General features: G+C 38.0%; 1 protein-coding gene across 4 annotated transcripts in view; it reads right to left on the minus strand.

Moving 5' to 3' along the window:
* LOC121980583 overlaps nucleotides 1-17,871 on the minus strand; it is a 91,261-nt gene that overhangs the window by 37,542 nt on the left and 35,848 nt on the right. For 3 of the 4 annotated variants that reach the window (XM_042532687.1, XM_042532684.1, XM_042532686.1), the window contains exons 2-3: nucleotides 12,468-12,585; nucleotides 12,254-12,397 (exon numbers count right to left, since the gene is read on the minus strand). In XM_042532687.1, coding sequence (XP_042388621.1) covers nucleotides 12,254-12,397; nucleotides 12,468-12,557 — 234 coding nt within the window. In that variant the 5' untranslated portion in view covers nucleotides 12,558-12,585. The remainder of the gene's footprint in view (nucleotides 1-12,253; nucleotides 12,398-12,467; nucleotides 12,586-17,871) is intronic. The other variant, XM_042532685.1, reaches the window with a different exon arrangement.

Raw genomic sequence — 17,871 nt, forward strand, 5'->3', positions numbered from 1 at the left:
TAGTTGGTCGTCAAAGGACCAACAAGTGGTATCAGAGCCCAATAGCTTCAGGAGGCTTAATCTCCGAATGAGGCATAAGTGATGACGAAACCAAGCATCAAGGCACTAAAGTTCGAGGGGGAATTCGCAATCTGGAAGAAAGAGATGGAGGTATCCTTTAAGATAGATTTTGATTTACTTTTAATAATGAAATTTGATTTTGTAGTACCTGAGGGTAAAGAAGAACACCAATGGATGACGAAGGAGCAACCTGACTTCGTGGAAAAAGACAAAGTAAAGTTCCATCTGCTGAGCATCTTACTGTCATAAGAAGTCAACCGGATTAGAGCTTATGAGTCTGCCAAGGAGCTCTGGGAGAAATTCCTGGAACTACATGAAGAAACCTCTGAGGCAAAACTCGCGAGACAGGATCTGCTCAGGAACCAGATTGGCAACATCAAATTAGAAGGAGAAACCGTTGCACACCTTCATTCAAGAATAAAGGAACTCATCGCCAGACTCAAGAATCTCGAAGAAAAGATAAGCAACCGAAATTCGCTAAGGTACGCGCTTAACGCACTTCCTAGGACTACTGAATGAGCATCATTAGTAGATGCTTATTTTATATCTAAGGATCTAGAATTAAGTACTTTATAAGAATTATTTTCAATATTTGAAGTTTATGAAACAAGATGTGTAGATCTGAAGAAAGAACCAAAGCACAACATTATCTTAAAGGCAAAAATGGACGAACGAGATTCTAAATCTTCTCTCGATGACTACGAAACGACACTCATGGTAAGAAAATTTAAAATTTTATTTAAAACTAAAAAATTTAATTAAGTGTAGGGTACAAGAAGAAAAAGAAAAGTAAGATGTTACCACTGTAATGAAGAAGAGCAAGTGAAATATAACTGCCCAAAATTGAAGAGCAAAGACAAGGATAAGGAAGAAAACACGAAGCCAGCTCAAACTGATAAGTATAGAAATCTAAAGGCAACGTGAGATGAAACGTCGTCCGAATCGGAGATAGAAGCCCTCACCGGACTTGCACTAGTGGCAAGTTACCAAGAAGACAAAGACGAAACAAACTCATCTGAAATGAGCATCGAGAGGATTGATAAAGGGGGAGTGACATCAGAAGAAAGCAGCACTTTAGGGGGAGCTTTAGATTACGGGATCGACAAGGTAAGTCAAGTACAGTCTCTTCTTCCTAATAAGTTATTTCAGTTCGTAAAAATATTATCAAAAAGTTACTGTAAGTTAGGAAAAGAAAAAAAGAGTTAAAATCAACCTTAGCTATATCTTATCGATTAGAAGATCTTGACAAAATAAAAATAGAAAAACAATTAAAAATAGAAATGGAATATTAATATTTGAAAGATCATGCATGCTCACATATTCAAAATGTTAGAAGATATAATGGTTTAAATTGGTATTTGAAATACCATAAGGGCCAAATTAGGAAAATATCACAGAAATATATTCCTAATAAATTTTTGATTAATCTGGTAGGAAGGAATCTATTTTGGACTCCAAAATCATATTTAGATTAATTATTTTTTGGGCATTCAGAAAAAAAAATATTTACTTTCATTAAAAGGATTTGTTTAGAAGTAGTTGTTGTTCCAATAACCAAGAAAGCATAGTGTCTCGCCACAGCCTGGAAGTCAATTACTGAAATAAATGTTTAATTACTAACTGTGAAGCATTTAATTGTTAACTAATGCTTTCAATTGTCTGTCAAAATATCTGTTAGAAATTAATTTTTTCGAGAAAGATAACTTTATCACTTATTTGTAGAAAAAATTTTAAATTTTTTTGAATGTTAAATTTTTTTATTCAGTAAAATTTATTTTTTCTCTGAAAGTATATCATATTAAAGGAAATTTTACAAAAAAATTTAACGCATTATTACTCTATAATTTTTTTCCATACTTTTGAATTTAAAAATTATCTCGAGAACCATTTCTCTGTATCCAATTTTTTTAAGCAAATTTGTTTTCAAAGTTTTTTCATAGATCTAGTTTTTTTGGAGTGTTCCATTAGACTTTTCAGTTTAGACTTTCCAAGTAGCATTTTAAAGTACCACATTTTTAATGTAATCAAATGGGGAGTAGTGAAGATTAAGTCTAGGAGGAGGGTAGTACAATTTTTTTTGTAATTTTTGTACATGTAAATATTTATAACTGCTATTTATTTGTAATTTACCCTAACTTGGGGTTGTTAACATCAAAAAAAAGGAAGATTGTTAGTACTCTAAGATAATTTTGATGCGATCAACCAAATTAAGTTAAGTCCTATTTTGCTATAACCTTTGTGTCTAAGTGTGCAGGAACTTAGGAGCACAGGAAGTCGAGCAAAAGATGCAGCTAGCGAGAGGGACGACACAAGAGAGAGCCGACGGGCTCGGTGCATCTACCGAGCGTCTAAGGGACGAGATGCTGCGGAAGAGTACACGGGCAGACGAGAAAGAGGCACACGACATTTTCGAGTGACGAGAAGCCAGAGCAGAAGGTTGCTCGAGAAGGCCGGAAAATGAGTTCTAGTGAGCCCTATTCCAGATGCTGAAATCACCCAAGCAAGTGGAACCGAAGCGGAAGGTTACTCGAGAAGGCTGAAAATTGAGTTCGGATGAGCCCTATTCCGGATGGCTGAAATCACCCAAGCGAGTGGAATCGAAGCGAAAGACCTGGACAAATGTGAGCGGAACCAGAGCGGGAGATCGGGACTAAAAAGTCAACAAAATGTTGACTTTTTATCAGGGTGCCAAGACCTAGTCTAGGTGCCCGGACACCTGGGATAGCCTAGGGGCGCCTTGTTTCGGCATCATCGCTGATACGGGTTCAGCACGGTCCAGGCACCCGGAACTGGTCTAGGCGCCCGGACCAGAAAAACTATCCAAACGTGACGTGGTGCATCCCGTTAAGATGGGGATAAAAGTTTATCCCCCTTCAGGCGCCTGGAAACTTTCCAGGCACCTGGAACCTTTCCAGGCGCCTGAAACCCTTCCAAGCATCCCGACCAGGGCTATAAATATAACCCTAGTCCCAGAAGGTCATTAGAACACTTATAATTAATTGCTCTTTAGTTTTATTCTATAATTGAGTGCTTCAACTACTGTAAGAGGATTCTCCACCTGAAGGAGATTATTTAGTGAGCTTCAACTTCATTGGATTAGCAATCCCCTGATTGCAAACCAAGTAACCCTTTTGTGTCTCTTCTTTTTCAGTCTCTTATTTTTTGTATGCAAATGTTAGACTAATAAAGCTATAAAATTTGAGAAGGGATTTTGTTTGTTTTTACTGTGTAGGCTATTGCCCCCCCCCCCCCCCCCCCCCCTCCTCCCTCCTCTAGTCGTCGCCATGGGGCCAACAAATCTTATATCTATATAATTAATGGATGAGATATTTTGAGAGTCGCTTCTTCCCACGAGCTTAGCAGATGGCTCGCCGGCAGGATTTCTTGAGTCTGCGACAGAACAATCGGTCGGTGACAGAGTATAATGCAGAGTTTGACAGATTGGCCAGATTTTTCCAGAGCTAGTTGCTGAGGACAGTTCACGTATGCAGCAGTTCATTCAGGGGCTGGATGGACATTTGCAAGTAAGGCTTGCCGGTTTTGGGAACGCATCTTACCTGGAGACTTTGGACAGAGCCCTCATAATTGAGTCAGCTCAGTAGAGAGCATTTTCGGATAGAAAAAGGAAATAGCCAGGTCAGACATCTTGACAGATCTAGTAGCCACAGGCTACACAGCAGCAGAGCGGGCGTAGTCAGCCAGATCAGGATACTTCTGGGGTATTTCGTAGGCCTCAGAAGTCAGGGTAGTCTTCCTTAGGACGTTTCCGGTCTCCACAACAGAACCGGAAACAAACCGCCAGCGACATTCGCTGTTTCAGATGTGAGTCCAGAGATCACATCATCCCAGCCTGCTCTCTGGGACAGTCAGTTTGCTTTTATTACAAATTGCCTGGGCACTAAAGTTGAGATTGCCCGCAGAAGGCTCAGCATACTACTCCCGGAGTTACTGCTCAGGGAGGACAGCACAGTCAGTCAGGGGCTCGACGAGGAGGGTGGAGATTTCCACTCTCACACCACCTGCAGGGAACAGCTTCCCCTTCAGCAGCTGCATTTGTCATGCTCGGATAGGAGTACCCCAGTACTCCCATAGTACCCCAGTACTCCCATAGTACCCCATAGCTCCATTCTGGGACCTTATTATCTGACCCAAGGGCAGTATCAGACGTAGTCCCAGCCATCGGTACAGTATCAGTCGCCGCCCTCTCAGACTTCTCTGGCGCAGTATCCAGCACCACCTCAGTGGCAGGCTCCTGCCTAGACGCAGCAGTCGCAGGTAGCGTTACCACCTCTTCCTCCGCCAGAGACTGGGCGTATTCATACGGTCACCAGAGAGGATGCGCAGCAAGCCGACGGATCATTTTCCGCGGTACGATTCCTATTTATGCATTATCTGCTGATATGCTGATAGATACGGGTAGCTCGCATTCATTTATATCCTGTACCTTTATGCGGGAGATTGGTATATTACTCGCTATTAGACTGCAACGACTGACCGTCTCTCTACCGTCCGGTGATACATTGAATGTCACCCAGGAGGTCAGAGGTTGCCTGTTAGATTTTGGCAACATGATACTTACGGTAGATCTTTTAGTATTGGAAATGGTCAACTTTGATATTATTCTTGGCATGGACTGTTTGTCAGCATATCATGCCACTGTTGATTGCTAGACGAGGGTAGTCACATTCTGGCCTCCGAACCAACCCTCGTGGGATTTCACTGGCATCAGAGACGATGGCATATCGATCATTTCAGTGATTCAGGCTCAGAAGCTGCTATCGCATGATTGTTAGGGTTTTCTGCTATCTTTGATTAGTACTGACGACAGCAGTAGTTCGCAACTCTCCGATGTGCCAGTAGTTTGAGAGTACCCAGATATATTTCCAGAGGAGCTACCAGGTTTGCCTCCTAGAAGGCAAGTGGAGTTTGCTATTGAGTTGATTCCAGGGACCGCACCGGCATCGAAAGCTCCTTATCGTATGGCACCAAAAGAGTTGAACGAGCTGAAGGTTCAACTCCAGGAGCTTTTGGACAGGGGATTTATTCACCCAAGTGTTTCTCCATGGGGTTCTTCGATGTTATTTGTCAAGAAGAAGGATGGTACACTGAGATTATGCATTGACTACAGACAGCTGAATGCAGTGACCGTTAGAAATAAGTACCCCTTACCATGGATCGAGGATTTGTTTGATCAGCTCAAAGGTACATCAGTGTATTCTAAGATTGATCTGCGATCCGGGTATCATCAGCTGAGAGTCAGAGAATCTGATATTCAGAAGACAGCTTTCCGTAGCAGGTACGGTCATTATGAGTTTTTGGTAATGCCATTTGGGCTTACCAATGCTCCAGCGGTATTTATGGATCTGATGAACAACGTCTTTCTGGAGTATCTTGATCAGTTTGTTATCATTTTCATCGATGACATATTAGTTTACTCACGTTCCGAAGAGGAACATGCACAGCATCTTCGCACAATTTTGGAGACTCTTCGACGACATCAGCTGTACGCTAAGTTCAGCAAGTGTGCATTCTGGTTATCCTCAGTCGGTTTTCTGGGACATGTGGTCTCGAGCAGAGGTATTTCAGTAGATCCTCAGAAGATCGAGGCTGTCACCAGTTGGGAGCAGCCGAAATCAGTTCAGGAGATCCGCAGTTTTCTGGGATTAGCAGGATATTACAGACGGTTCGTCGAGGGTTTCTCCCGGATTTCTATGCCACTGACACGCCTTACCAGGAAAGGCGTGAAGTTCACGTGGTCCGATGATTGCGAGAACAGTTTCCAGGAGCTGAAGCGGAGATTAGTGTCGACTCCAGTTTTGGTTTTACCTTCTAGAGAGGACGGATTCGTGCTCTATACCAACGCGTCTCTTCAGGGTTTGGGCGCTGTTCTGATGCAGCACGGCAAGGTAGTCTCCTATGCTTCTCGACAGTTGAAGGAGCATGAGAAGAACTACCCAGTTCATGATCTGGAGTTAGCTGTCATCATCTTTGTTTTGAAGATTTTGCGACATCATTTATACGGCATTACATTTGAGATTCTCACTGATCATAAGAGTCTCAAATATACTTTCACCCAGAAGGAACTTAATCTCCGACAGAGGAGATGGATAGAGTTCCTGAAGGATTATGATTGTACCATTAGCTATCACCTGGGGAAAGCTAATGTGGTTGCCGATGCACTCAGCAGGAAGTCCAGAGGGATTTTGGCTTGCCACCGAGTTTCAGTCACAGACTTGGTTCAGGATTTCTCCGAGTTAGGCCTTCAGGAGCAGGGACAGACAGAGCAGGGTATTCTTGTTACCATGGTTGCTAAGTCATCGATCAGGACGAGGATCCGAGAGGCTCAGGCTGGTGATCAACATTTGTAATTTATAGGCAGCCAGATAGCTTCCGGGCAGCAGACCGAGTTCACACGAGACGAGGAGGGTGTTATATACTTCCGAGGCAGATTATGCATACCTCAATCTCATCCGGTCTTACAGGAGCTACTTCAAGAGGCTCATCGCTCTCGATTTATGATCCATCCAAGCGGGACCCGCATGTATTGAGATTTGAGGCGTTCTTACTGGTGGAATGGTATGAAGAAAGACATCGTGGAATTTGTAGTGAGATGTCTGATCTGTCAGCAGGTGAAGGCTGAGCATTAGAGACCTACCGGTTTACTTCAGCGGATTCCTATTCCTGAGTGGAAATGGGAACACATTACTATGAACTTTGTGGTGGGTTTGCCAAGGACACGACGAGGCCATAACGCGATTTGGGTAATCGTTGATCGATTAACCAAATCCACGCACTTCTTAGCGATTCGGAGGACTGATCCCCTAGATTGATTGACAGATCTGTATTGTCGGGATATCATCAGATTACATGGTGTCCCTTTGACTATTATTTCGGATAGAGACCCCTGGTTCACGTCTCATTTCTGGCAGAATCTGCAGCAGGCCTTAGGCACTCAGCTCCGTTTCAGTACAGCTTTCCATCCGCAGACAGATGGACAGCCAGAGCGGACTATTCAGACTCTAGAGGACTTGCTGAGATCTTGTGTACTAGATTTTGGAGGCAATTGGGAGGAGCATTTGCCATTGGTAGAGTTCGCCTACAACAACAGCTTTCATTCGGCTATCTAGATGGCACCGTTTGAAGCGTTGTATGGTAGGCCTTGTCGGACACCCAACCTCTGGGATGAGGTTGGGGAGGCCCAGCTATTGGGACCTCATAGAGCTCAGCATGAGACAGAGTTGATCCGTACTATCAGACGGAGGATGTTAGAGGCACAGGACCGCCAGAAGAGTTATGCAGATTGGAGACGCAGATCCCTGGAGTTCTCTACCGGCGACCATGTATTTCTGCAATTTTCACCCACGAAAGGGGTGAAGAAATTTGGCCTCAGAGGTAAGCTAGCTCCGCGATACAGTGGCCCTTTCCAGATCCTAGAGAGGATTGGAGCAGTAGCTTACCGGCTGGCACTACCACCGTCCCTGGCAGGCGTTCACGACGTATTCCACGTATCTATGTTGAGGAGATACGTACCCGACCCGACACATGTGCTGACAGATATATCAGTTCTCGTTCAGCCTGACGTCACTTATGAGGAGATTCCGGTACGGATTCTAGATCGGAAAGAGCGTCAGTTGCGGAAAAAGACTATCTGACTGGTTAAAGTCGGATGGCAGCATCATTCGGATGAAGAGACTACCTGAGAGCTCGAGGATACTATCTGAGCTCGATACCCCCATCTTTTCACTTGAGGTATTTGATTCAGTTTACTGTTCAGCATTTATACTTTTTGTCTATTGTTAGTACTTGCTGATGGTAAATAATGAAATTTGGGGATCAAATTTTTATTAGTAGGGAGAATGTAAAATATCAAAAAATGGTGAATAATGATAAGGGAATTTTTCAAAATTTTTAGAAATTTTTCGGAGTTCATATTGGCAAGGTTACGGGGATAAATATGGGTCCCGGAAAAGTCTGTTTAGCCTACCCATTTAAGCAAGGAAAAGTTTTATTTCCTTTTTCTTTTATTTTTTCTTTTCCCTCGTTTTCCCCCGCGTGCCTTTCCTTTTCTCCCCCGCCGAACCCACGCGCTTGCGTGCCTTTCCTCCCGAGCCCCCCCCCCCCCGCGACACCGATCTTAGCCCTAACCGGTGCCGCACGCAACGGTTACTCCCCTTCCTCGCGATTTAAGCTCTTGGTTAGGGGAAGCCTAGCCTCCGCCCGACTCTTCTCCTCCTTATCTTTTTCATCGCACCACCGTCGCTACAGTCGTCCTCCTACCTCTCATCATTGCCTGACAACGCCACCGGCGCCCGTCACCCCTCGCCGTGGAGGTCCCAATGGCACCGCCGACCTCCCCTGTGTCCTAGCGCTACTGTTTCCCTCTACCCTAGCGACGACAGCCGGCCGCCGGCGCCCCTTTCTGTCTCCTCCTTTCTTCCGAGCAGTGCAGATTTGACCTAGGGCTCAAGTTCACCTGCACATCTCTCCCCTTTGCCCGATTCAGTCACGTAAGTTCTCTATGATAGTGCTGATTTAGGGTTTCCAGTGGCCGGATTGGAGGTAGGTTTTCCTCCTGTATTTGGATTTAAGAGTAGGTGTTATTCTTACTAAATTTGACAACCAAACTGAGTTGCGCAGAGATCTCGTCACTTCCGGCCAGATCCGAGGAAAACTGTAGCTTCTTGCTAGAACTAGCACTGTCCCACCGTTGGAGTTCTATTTCGGCAGTGAGGGAAAACTTTCGGAGCTGCCAAATCTGAGTGGTATCACAGCGTGTACCTCTAACAACGACCAACGGAGAAAGCACTATATCTGGGTGAGTTTTGGATTGAGGTAAATACATTGTTGTTAGTATAAATATGGATTATAGGGTTAGTAGGATTATGTAGATTAGATTAGCTTTAGATTTTTTATCTAATGTTATAATTAGGGTTAAAGGCAATTAACCCTAGTTAATCGTTGGATTTAATTTAGGAAGGTTGAGGTTTATGGTTTAGGGGTTTTCCCTAAATTATTTTTAAGGATTTTTATTTAGCTATTCGTTTAATTTGTAGCTAAATAAAAAATGTATGTTTGATATCACAGGACCTTGACACGAGACGAGTATCTCGACATCGTATTTGGATCAGTTTGGACTTTTCGATTGGAGGTGGGTACTTTGACTTTATGTCATTTGATATGCATAGTAATGTTTTTAACAAATAGCAATGATTGTGTTTCTTATTTACTTCGGTTGATCACTACCCGATCTGTTACATGCTTGTTTGTTTATTTGTTATGCACATCATGTTAGTACTTATCTGATTATACATACTTATAGGGGTAGTGACACAACCATGTTATTTATTATGTTTAGGACCTAGGGTTTTTGATACCTTATCTGATTCTGTGTACCTTTGATTTGGTTCATTGTCCTATGGTACACATTTTATATATATATGGATATTGCTATGCTGTTCAGGATTTTTTCCATGCTTAGTGTCATGCACCATTCGTATGATTGCATGCTGCGCGATAGTCTGCTCCATTATTGTTAAGCATATCGCCAGTTTCATCTCTGTCGGTGCTCCGTTGGTCCGCTCATGGGTAGCGTGACGCAGCGTGGTAGCACGTCAGTTTTGCTATGTCGGTGCTCCGTTGGTCAGCTCATGGGTAGTGTGATGCAGCGTGGTAGCACGTCAAGGATCCCTCCCCGTCATTGTGCACCGGGAGATGAGAGCATTGCGCTCCCCCATTTATGATTTGGGGTAGGAGGATAGGTGTACTCTGACAGCATTCCGTCCACTCGGTCACTCATCAGGAGCAGTGGCGGTAAAGTACACGGTTGTCACAGCCCTACCCACTCGGTCTTACCATTGTGTGTGAGATGGCTGACTGGCGTCAGGGGTGACCATGTCATTGACATCATATGCATTTATGCATTCACTGATTGTGTTTATTACATTTATATGCTGCATTTGGATGGATGCATATGTTTGACATGCATACAGGATTTATGATACTCTCGGTCTGACGACCTGATTATTCTGATAGGAGGCCCTGGTGAGTACAGTTCTCTTCAGCCTTTTCTATTGTGCATCTTCTAGCTTTTGTCCAGGAGACTGTACTCCATAGTTATTACCATTTGTTATAGTTTACTATACATGTCAACTAGGTATCTGCTGAGTTGTTGAACTCACCCCCCGTGGACACTATCTTTTTCAGGTACCAGGTTATTTATGGAGTCGCTTGGAGTATCCTGTCTGTCGGTCCCCACGTCACATTAGAAGACTAGTCTCCGTATTTTTGTTTATTTTTATCTTGGTATATGATATGTGTGTATTTGGCTTTGTGTTCCGGTTTTGTTTCCGGATTGTTGTGTTGTTGTGTGGTGTAAGTCTAGCCGGCTAGCAGTCTTCGTTTATAGTTGTATGTGTTGTCTATTAGATTTTCGCTGTGATTGGTTTTGGTACAGTCGAGTGGGCTGTTAGATTTATATATAACTGCATGGTTGTATTTTTGTGATATCAGCCGAGTAGACTGCATATATAACTGCGTGGTTATGATATATTCCAGCCGCCTGTGGCTGATGTATATTATGCCTGTAGAAATGTTTCAGATTGTCACCCGTACAGGGGAGGTGCTGCCGAAATTTCTTCGGACAGGGACTTCCCCGGGGCGTGACAGGAAGCCCTATAACTATGATGATAAAAGTTTTGAGCTCATTAAAGTTAACACATTTATAAGTTTACACATATTACCTAGTGGGAGATTATTAGAATTTTAGGATCATAATTGTAATTGTAAATGTCTAGTGTCATCAATTAAATAAGTCATAAATTAATGTGGTCTAATTTAGAATTAAAGGATTGACTTAAGGGCTTAATTATCATGAAATATAATAGTATGTATACCGCATATGTAATTTTTTATTTATTGAGAGGTCAAATTAGAAATAAATAAACTTAGGTAATTATAAATATAGGTTATGGTTCTAATTTGCATAGATAGTTTTAATGTTTTGTACTCTATCAACAAAACTCTTTGGATGTTAAGGAAATCTACAAATTGAAACTCATGGTCCAAAATTGGCTACAAATTATATATTTTGATATGCTTCTGCAATTATGATTATTATGATTGTGATTTTTTAAGAATTGAACAGAGTTTAAACTTATGTGTTGAGATTTTCCAACCTTTAATTTTAACATAATTATCCTTGCTTATGGTAATTGGTCCTTGAGGGTTGCTAGCTAGCTTAGTTGCTAATGACCTTATATAAGTTGTTGTCTATGTTCGTGTGGGGCCACATAGTCATCTTTAATGTAATAATGTACGTGACCATTGATAGTTGTGATAGATATAACAAACACTATATTGATCCTATATCTATATAATTAATGAATGAGATTGTTAAGGAAACCCTATGACTATAATGAAAAAAGTTTGAGCCCATTAAAGTTAACACATTTATAAGTTTACACATATTACATAGTGGAAGATCATTAAAATTTTAGGATTATAATTATAATTATAAATATCTAGTGACATCAATTAAATAAGTAATAAATTAATGTGGTCTAATTTAGAATTAAAGAATTGACTTGAAGGGCTTAATTGTCATAAAATATAATAGTGTGGATAAGACATATGTAATTTTTGATTTGGTGAGGGATCAAATTAGAAATAAATAAACTTAGGTAATTATAAATATAGGTTATGGTTCTAATTTGCAGAGACAGTTTTAATGTTTTGTACCCTATCAACAAAATTCTTTGGATGTTAAGGAAATCTGTAAATTGAAAATTATGATCCAAAATTGACAACAAATTATAGATTTTGATACGCTTATGCAATTATGATTATTATGATTGTGATTTCTAATAGAGTTTAAACTTATGTGCTGAGATTCCCCAACCTTAAAATTTTAACATAATTGTGTTGTGATTTCCCAACCTTTAATTTTAACATAATTATCCTTGCTTATGGTAATTGATCCTTGAGAGTTGCTAACTAGCTTAGTTGCTGAGGACCTTATATAAGTTGTTGTCTATGTTCGTGTGGGGCCACGTAGTCATCTTTAAAATAAAAAACTACTAATTGATCCTTGTAGTTTCTAGAAGAATTTTATGTTATAGAGCCAATTGGGAGACTATGCCAAGACCGTAAGGTAACTAAATGTACATATAAGAAGATAACTAAATGTCACAAATACCTTTTGAGAATCGTCATAAGGTGGTAATGAATCGTTCCTGTTGTGACTATGTGCTGAAGCAGAAGTATGGCTCAACAATGCTTGAGTTTCAAGGCCTGACTTCCGGTCCTCCATATATGGCGTGATGCTACTATTCAAGCGGAGCTGCCATATGAAGCAGCTGATGTGTTTATGCAAACTACTGTATTACAACATTGCAAATGTGGAAATGTACCTTTGCTACATTCGATGATGGGAATGAAATTCCACCAAAGAAACCTAAAACAATTCCAAATATGATGGCTATGGCTACCGTAAGCCTCATATTCTCTTTTGGATTTTTAAGAAAACTGCTGCAATCAATTGCAGAGTGGAGAAACAATGTCAGCCTACACTTGGAAGATTAGCCAGAAAAATTGAATGTTCTATACTGCCAATAAACTCAAACCAAAGAATCAATAGACCTGCGTGCCACGTTTCGAGATTTTGCCATGTCTTTTAAGATCAAAAAGGCAAAAGGAATCTTGCAAATGAGAGATTTTCCACATTATTCAAATTGTTCATGTTTATTGTTAGTTCAACAAGACAAGTGGGTCTTCATAGAAACCTACACTCATAGAATACAGTCAACTTGAAGATTAAATTACTCACCACTCGACACTTACTATTTGTGTGCGAGTTCATGTAAGCTGGATGATCAAAAAAAATTCCAAAGTATAATCTGGTATGTCCCAATTGATGATATACATGGAAGTCCCTCCCTCTTTCGGACATAATCTTGGGGATCAAACTCATAAAAGGCAGCCATTTGGACAAAATTTTGTGCTTTTTATTGATGCTTTGCCCCATATTCTAGAATGTGAACAAGCCAACCCATTGGGTTTTCAGATTGCAGGTTATTCACCATTTCGAGATTCAGAAATCGATATGTACCACGGTTCAAAATCGACGGCTCAGAAAATCTCAATCCTTAACTTAACCTTCAAAGGTAGTTATCATTCATAGTTCAGAACTACTGATTAAGGCTCGGTTCATAGTTTAGATTATTAATTATATTATATTTTTTAAAAAATATATTTAAAAATTTATAAATGTCAAAAAATTAAAAATTAAAAAAAAAGTGAACTTATGTAAATTGTCTATCTATCCACTTAGGTATAAAGGAAATTAAAATCATGTAGTTTGTTAGTTACTTCGATATTTAAATATTCTACTTCGTCTTTTAGAAGTTACATTCTTTTTGTAACTTTCTCCCAATCTGATTGTTTGAACTTCTAAAAAGTCTGAAAGCCAAAGTACAATAATAACCAAGCCTTTTTCTCATTAGGCAGGGTTGACTATATGGATCTTTCTAAGTTATTGAGTTATATCCCCTACTATATCATTATTTATATTTAAATAAATTTTATCTTATTTTATTGTTGTTAACCAAGTGTTTGGTCTTCCTCTTCCTCATTTGATATGCACATTTATCATAATTCCATATCGCCTAACTGGAGCATATATTGGTGGTCTACATACATCTCTGTATTATTTTAAACATGTCTCCCAATATTTTTCCTTAATAGATGCAACTCTGACTTTCTCTCTAAGATTTTCATTTATTATCTTATCCATACTTGTATATTGCACATCCATCTTAGCATCCTCATTTCTTCTACTCATGTGCTCAAATCATATCCCAACATTGAACTCCATATAATATAGCAGGTATAATTATCATTTTGTAAAATTTCCCTTTTAGTCTTAGAAGTACTTTACTATCACGAAAAACACCTGATGCTCTTTTTCATTTCAATCATTCTGTTTATATTTTATACATGTAAGACATCTCTCTTAATCCCTTCATCCTTTTACAAAAATGATCTTAAATACTTAAAATTCTCAGTTATAGATAATTCATCATCTCTTATCTTAACAATTATCTCATTACGTCTAATATTACTAAATTTAAATTTCATATATTTTGTCTTAACTCTACTAAGCTTAAACCTTTTACTTCTAGCATTTCTCATCATGATTCGAGTTTAGCATTTACTCCTTCACGTGCCTCATAGAATCATTTAGCATTTACTCCTTCACGTGCCTCATCTACCAAATTAATATCATCCACAAACAACAAGTATGACAGTACCATATTTTGGATATGTCCAGTGAGTTCGTCTATAATTAGTGTAAAAAGATAGAGACTTAGAGTTGATCTTTGATGTAACCTTATTTTTATGGAAAATGCTTCCACCTGAAGTCTTCACCCTTGTCATTAGATCCTTATACATATCCTTAATTAATTCAATATATGATATACTAATGTCTCTCTTTTCTAGAATTCTTCATATAATTTCCCTTGGGACTCTATCATATGCGTTTTCTAGGTCAATGAATATAATGTGTAAGTCTTACTTCTGTTTTCGATACTTTTCAATTAATTGCTTGAGAAGATGTATAACTTCTATTATCGTCCTTACAAGTATAAATCTAAATTGATTTTAGTCATCGTAGTCACATTTCTTATTCTTTTTTCTATTACTCTTTCTCAAAGTTTCATGGTATAAATCATTAGTTTAATATCCTAGAGTTTGCACAATTTTATACGTCTCCTTTGTTCTTATATAAGGGAACTAGAGTACTTATCTTCCACTCACTAGGTTTTTTTATTTTTAATATCAAGTTGAATAATTTTATAAGTCATTCAACACTTTGTTTCCTAAGCACATCCATACCTCTAACAGGATATCATCAGCTCCATCTAATTTTCCATTTTACATTCTAATTAAAATTTATTCTACTTCTGAAGTTTAAATTCCATAATAAAAACTTAAATTTCTATATTCATTTAACCTATTTAAATTAATTAAGTTAAGTTGTTCACTTAAACCTTCATTAAAAAGTTGATGAAAATACCTCTTCTATCGCCCTTTTATTTCCTCGTCATCCAGGAGTACCCTATTGCATTCATCTTTAATACATCTTATTTAGAAAAAAATCTTGTCTTCCCCTCTCTCTTTTTAGCTATTTAGTAAATATCTTTTTTTTTCTTTTGTATCTAATTTTTGATATAAATGTTCATAAGATTCATTTTTTGCTTCTTCTTGGCCACTTTTTTTAGATATTGTATACTTTTAAAAAAAATCCCATTCTTACAAGTGTAAATAATACCTTACAAGTAGATCAAGAGAAATATTATATTAAACCCTAAACTGATGATGCAAGAGGATTTGTTGGATCTTTTTCATTATTTTTAGAAATTTATTCATTTTTATAATTTTTGGTTTTTTTATATTTTTGGTAATTTCCCTCTTTTACATTTTAGGATTTGTAGTCTATTTAAAATTTGAATTTGTATAGGATTTTTTTTTCTTTTCTATTAGGATTTTTCTTTTCTATCAAGATTTTTCTTTTCTTGCACATCTTAGAGTTTTTGGTCTATATGAGGGGTTGTTTAGTTAATGTTTAGGAGAAGATTTTTGATTAAATAATATTTTTGGTAGTGCTATTATTTTTCTATTTTCTGATATTCCTCTAAGAATCAATAGGTTTTAGAAGATTATTTGATATTCATGCTTGAATTAATAAATTCAATAGCCCAGATAATCCCTATCTCGCCTGATATCATGAACCATCTTTATTTATTTTTTGTACTAATATTTATTTATTTAATATTAATATTATTAAATTTTGGTGGGATATATATATATATATATAATTTATTTGTTAATTATATCCCTTATAAATTTATTATTGGATATATCATATAAGTCAAATTGTCTCTATAAAGATGGCATAAGACCACTGAGTACTTTATTAAGAGTTAAATAAGATTAATGAGTTAAAGTTAGAATAGCACACTTTAGATAATTCAAAGTAAATAAATTGAAAAATTAGCTTTATTAGAAAAGCAAAATAGCCTCACATTAAAAATTTAAAGTAAATGGGTTAATTTATATTGAACCACGCGGTTAATATCAATAAAATATATAAATATTATTAAATGAGAGAGATTATGATTGAAAACTCTCAAATTAAATTATTATTATTTTAAGTAAATATGAATAAATTATAATAAATATACAAATCAAATGAGAAAGAGGAAGATAAAAAAGAGACATGGTGAAATGGAAACGATAGAGCAAAGTTTTGAATGTCATAACTTATAATTCAGATATCAAAATGAGACATTCTTATTTTGAATTGAAGCTCTTTCAGAGATATAAATTTGTTACAAGGTGGAATCCATAATCGACCAACTTTTGGATCTAAAAACATCATTTAGGGTCTTTTCAGAAACTCTGGACATCATTTTTATTATTTTTTATTATTTTTTAATTTCATGTATCTAAGGGTATTTTTGTCTTTTTCAAGTTAGGGTCTTGGTTTTATTTAAACATATGTTTAGTTGTTTTGAGACCGTTATAATTAATATTATTTCTAGGCACCGTCTCCTTCTTGGGAACATTGATTTTTCTATTTCCTGGTATTCCTCTTCAAATCAATAGGTTGTCAAAGATTGGTTTCTAGCCTTCATGCATGAATCAACAAATTCAATAGCTTGTGCTGTGTTAGTTGGTATCAAAGTTGAACTGATCTTGCGTAATGATGCCGCTGAGAAGACAATGCATTAACAACTTCAACAATGTGAATGAATGTGATATGAAGCAGTAGGTTTGATAGATAATTGATGAGCAGGTGGAACGGATAGAAGGGGTTGTGGGACAACTTACTGAAAGGATAGAGGCGATGTTTAAAAATCAAAATAGAAAAAACCCGGTCCAAGGCCATCATTGGAAAAACTCGGACGTGGAAATGGGTGACAGAGAGGAGGGGGATGCTTATGAGAAGGAGGTTCCCAGCAGGCAATATAGAGTAATAATAGAGTAGGATCATAGACGTAGAATTAAAATCCCTAAGTTTCTTAGCAGCCTACAACCTGATTAACTGGATTGATTGGCTGACCTTTGTAGAGAAAATCTTAGATTTAAAGAGATGCCTAAAGACAAGCATGTGCCCTTGGTTGCAACCAGATTGCACAGGAGAGCAACTGCATGGTGGCTACAAGTAAATTAACTCGAAACAAATTGGGTAAGGGAAAAATTACCAACTAGGAGAAGATGAAGAAGCTCATGCTAGAACTTTTTTACAATACAATTAGTATATTTGAGAGGTGGCATAAGGCAATCGCCTTAGATATTGTATTATTTATTAGATAAATAAAATTCCTTATTTGAATGTGCATACTATATGTATATAATATTGATCTTAAACTCAATTAATGAAATCTACAATACAATGCATAACATAAGAAAAAACTTATGATTAGATCACAATTAGTGGTTATCTCTCCATGTGTAATTATGTATATATTGAAATATTTCCTAGTTGATGAATTGATGAGATTGGACATCATCAATTCTATAAGACTTGCCTTGGTTTAACCATGCCCTTATTAGCTAAAAATATTAGAATGTTGAGAGTTAACATGTGTATGCTAATTACATATAACTAGTTCATCAAATGTGACATGTTATCTCATTACAACTCAAGTATAAGTTTTTTTAGACTTGAGGTATTCAAATAATCTTGATTATGGAGACATAATTTAACATTTTAGCAAGCATCTCCTAGGAGGTGTAAGTCTGGGATGA

This window comes from Zingiber officinale, chromosome 5A, assembly GCF_018446385.1.
Source record: "Zingiber officinale cultivar Zhangliang chromosome 5A, Zo_v1.1, whole genome shotgun sequence".
NCBI classification, from domain to species: domain Eukaryota; kingdom Viridiplantae; phylum Streptophyta; class Magnoliopsida; order Zingiberales; family Zingiberaceae; genus Zingiber; species Zingiber officinale.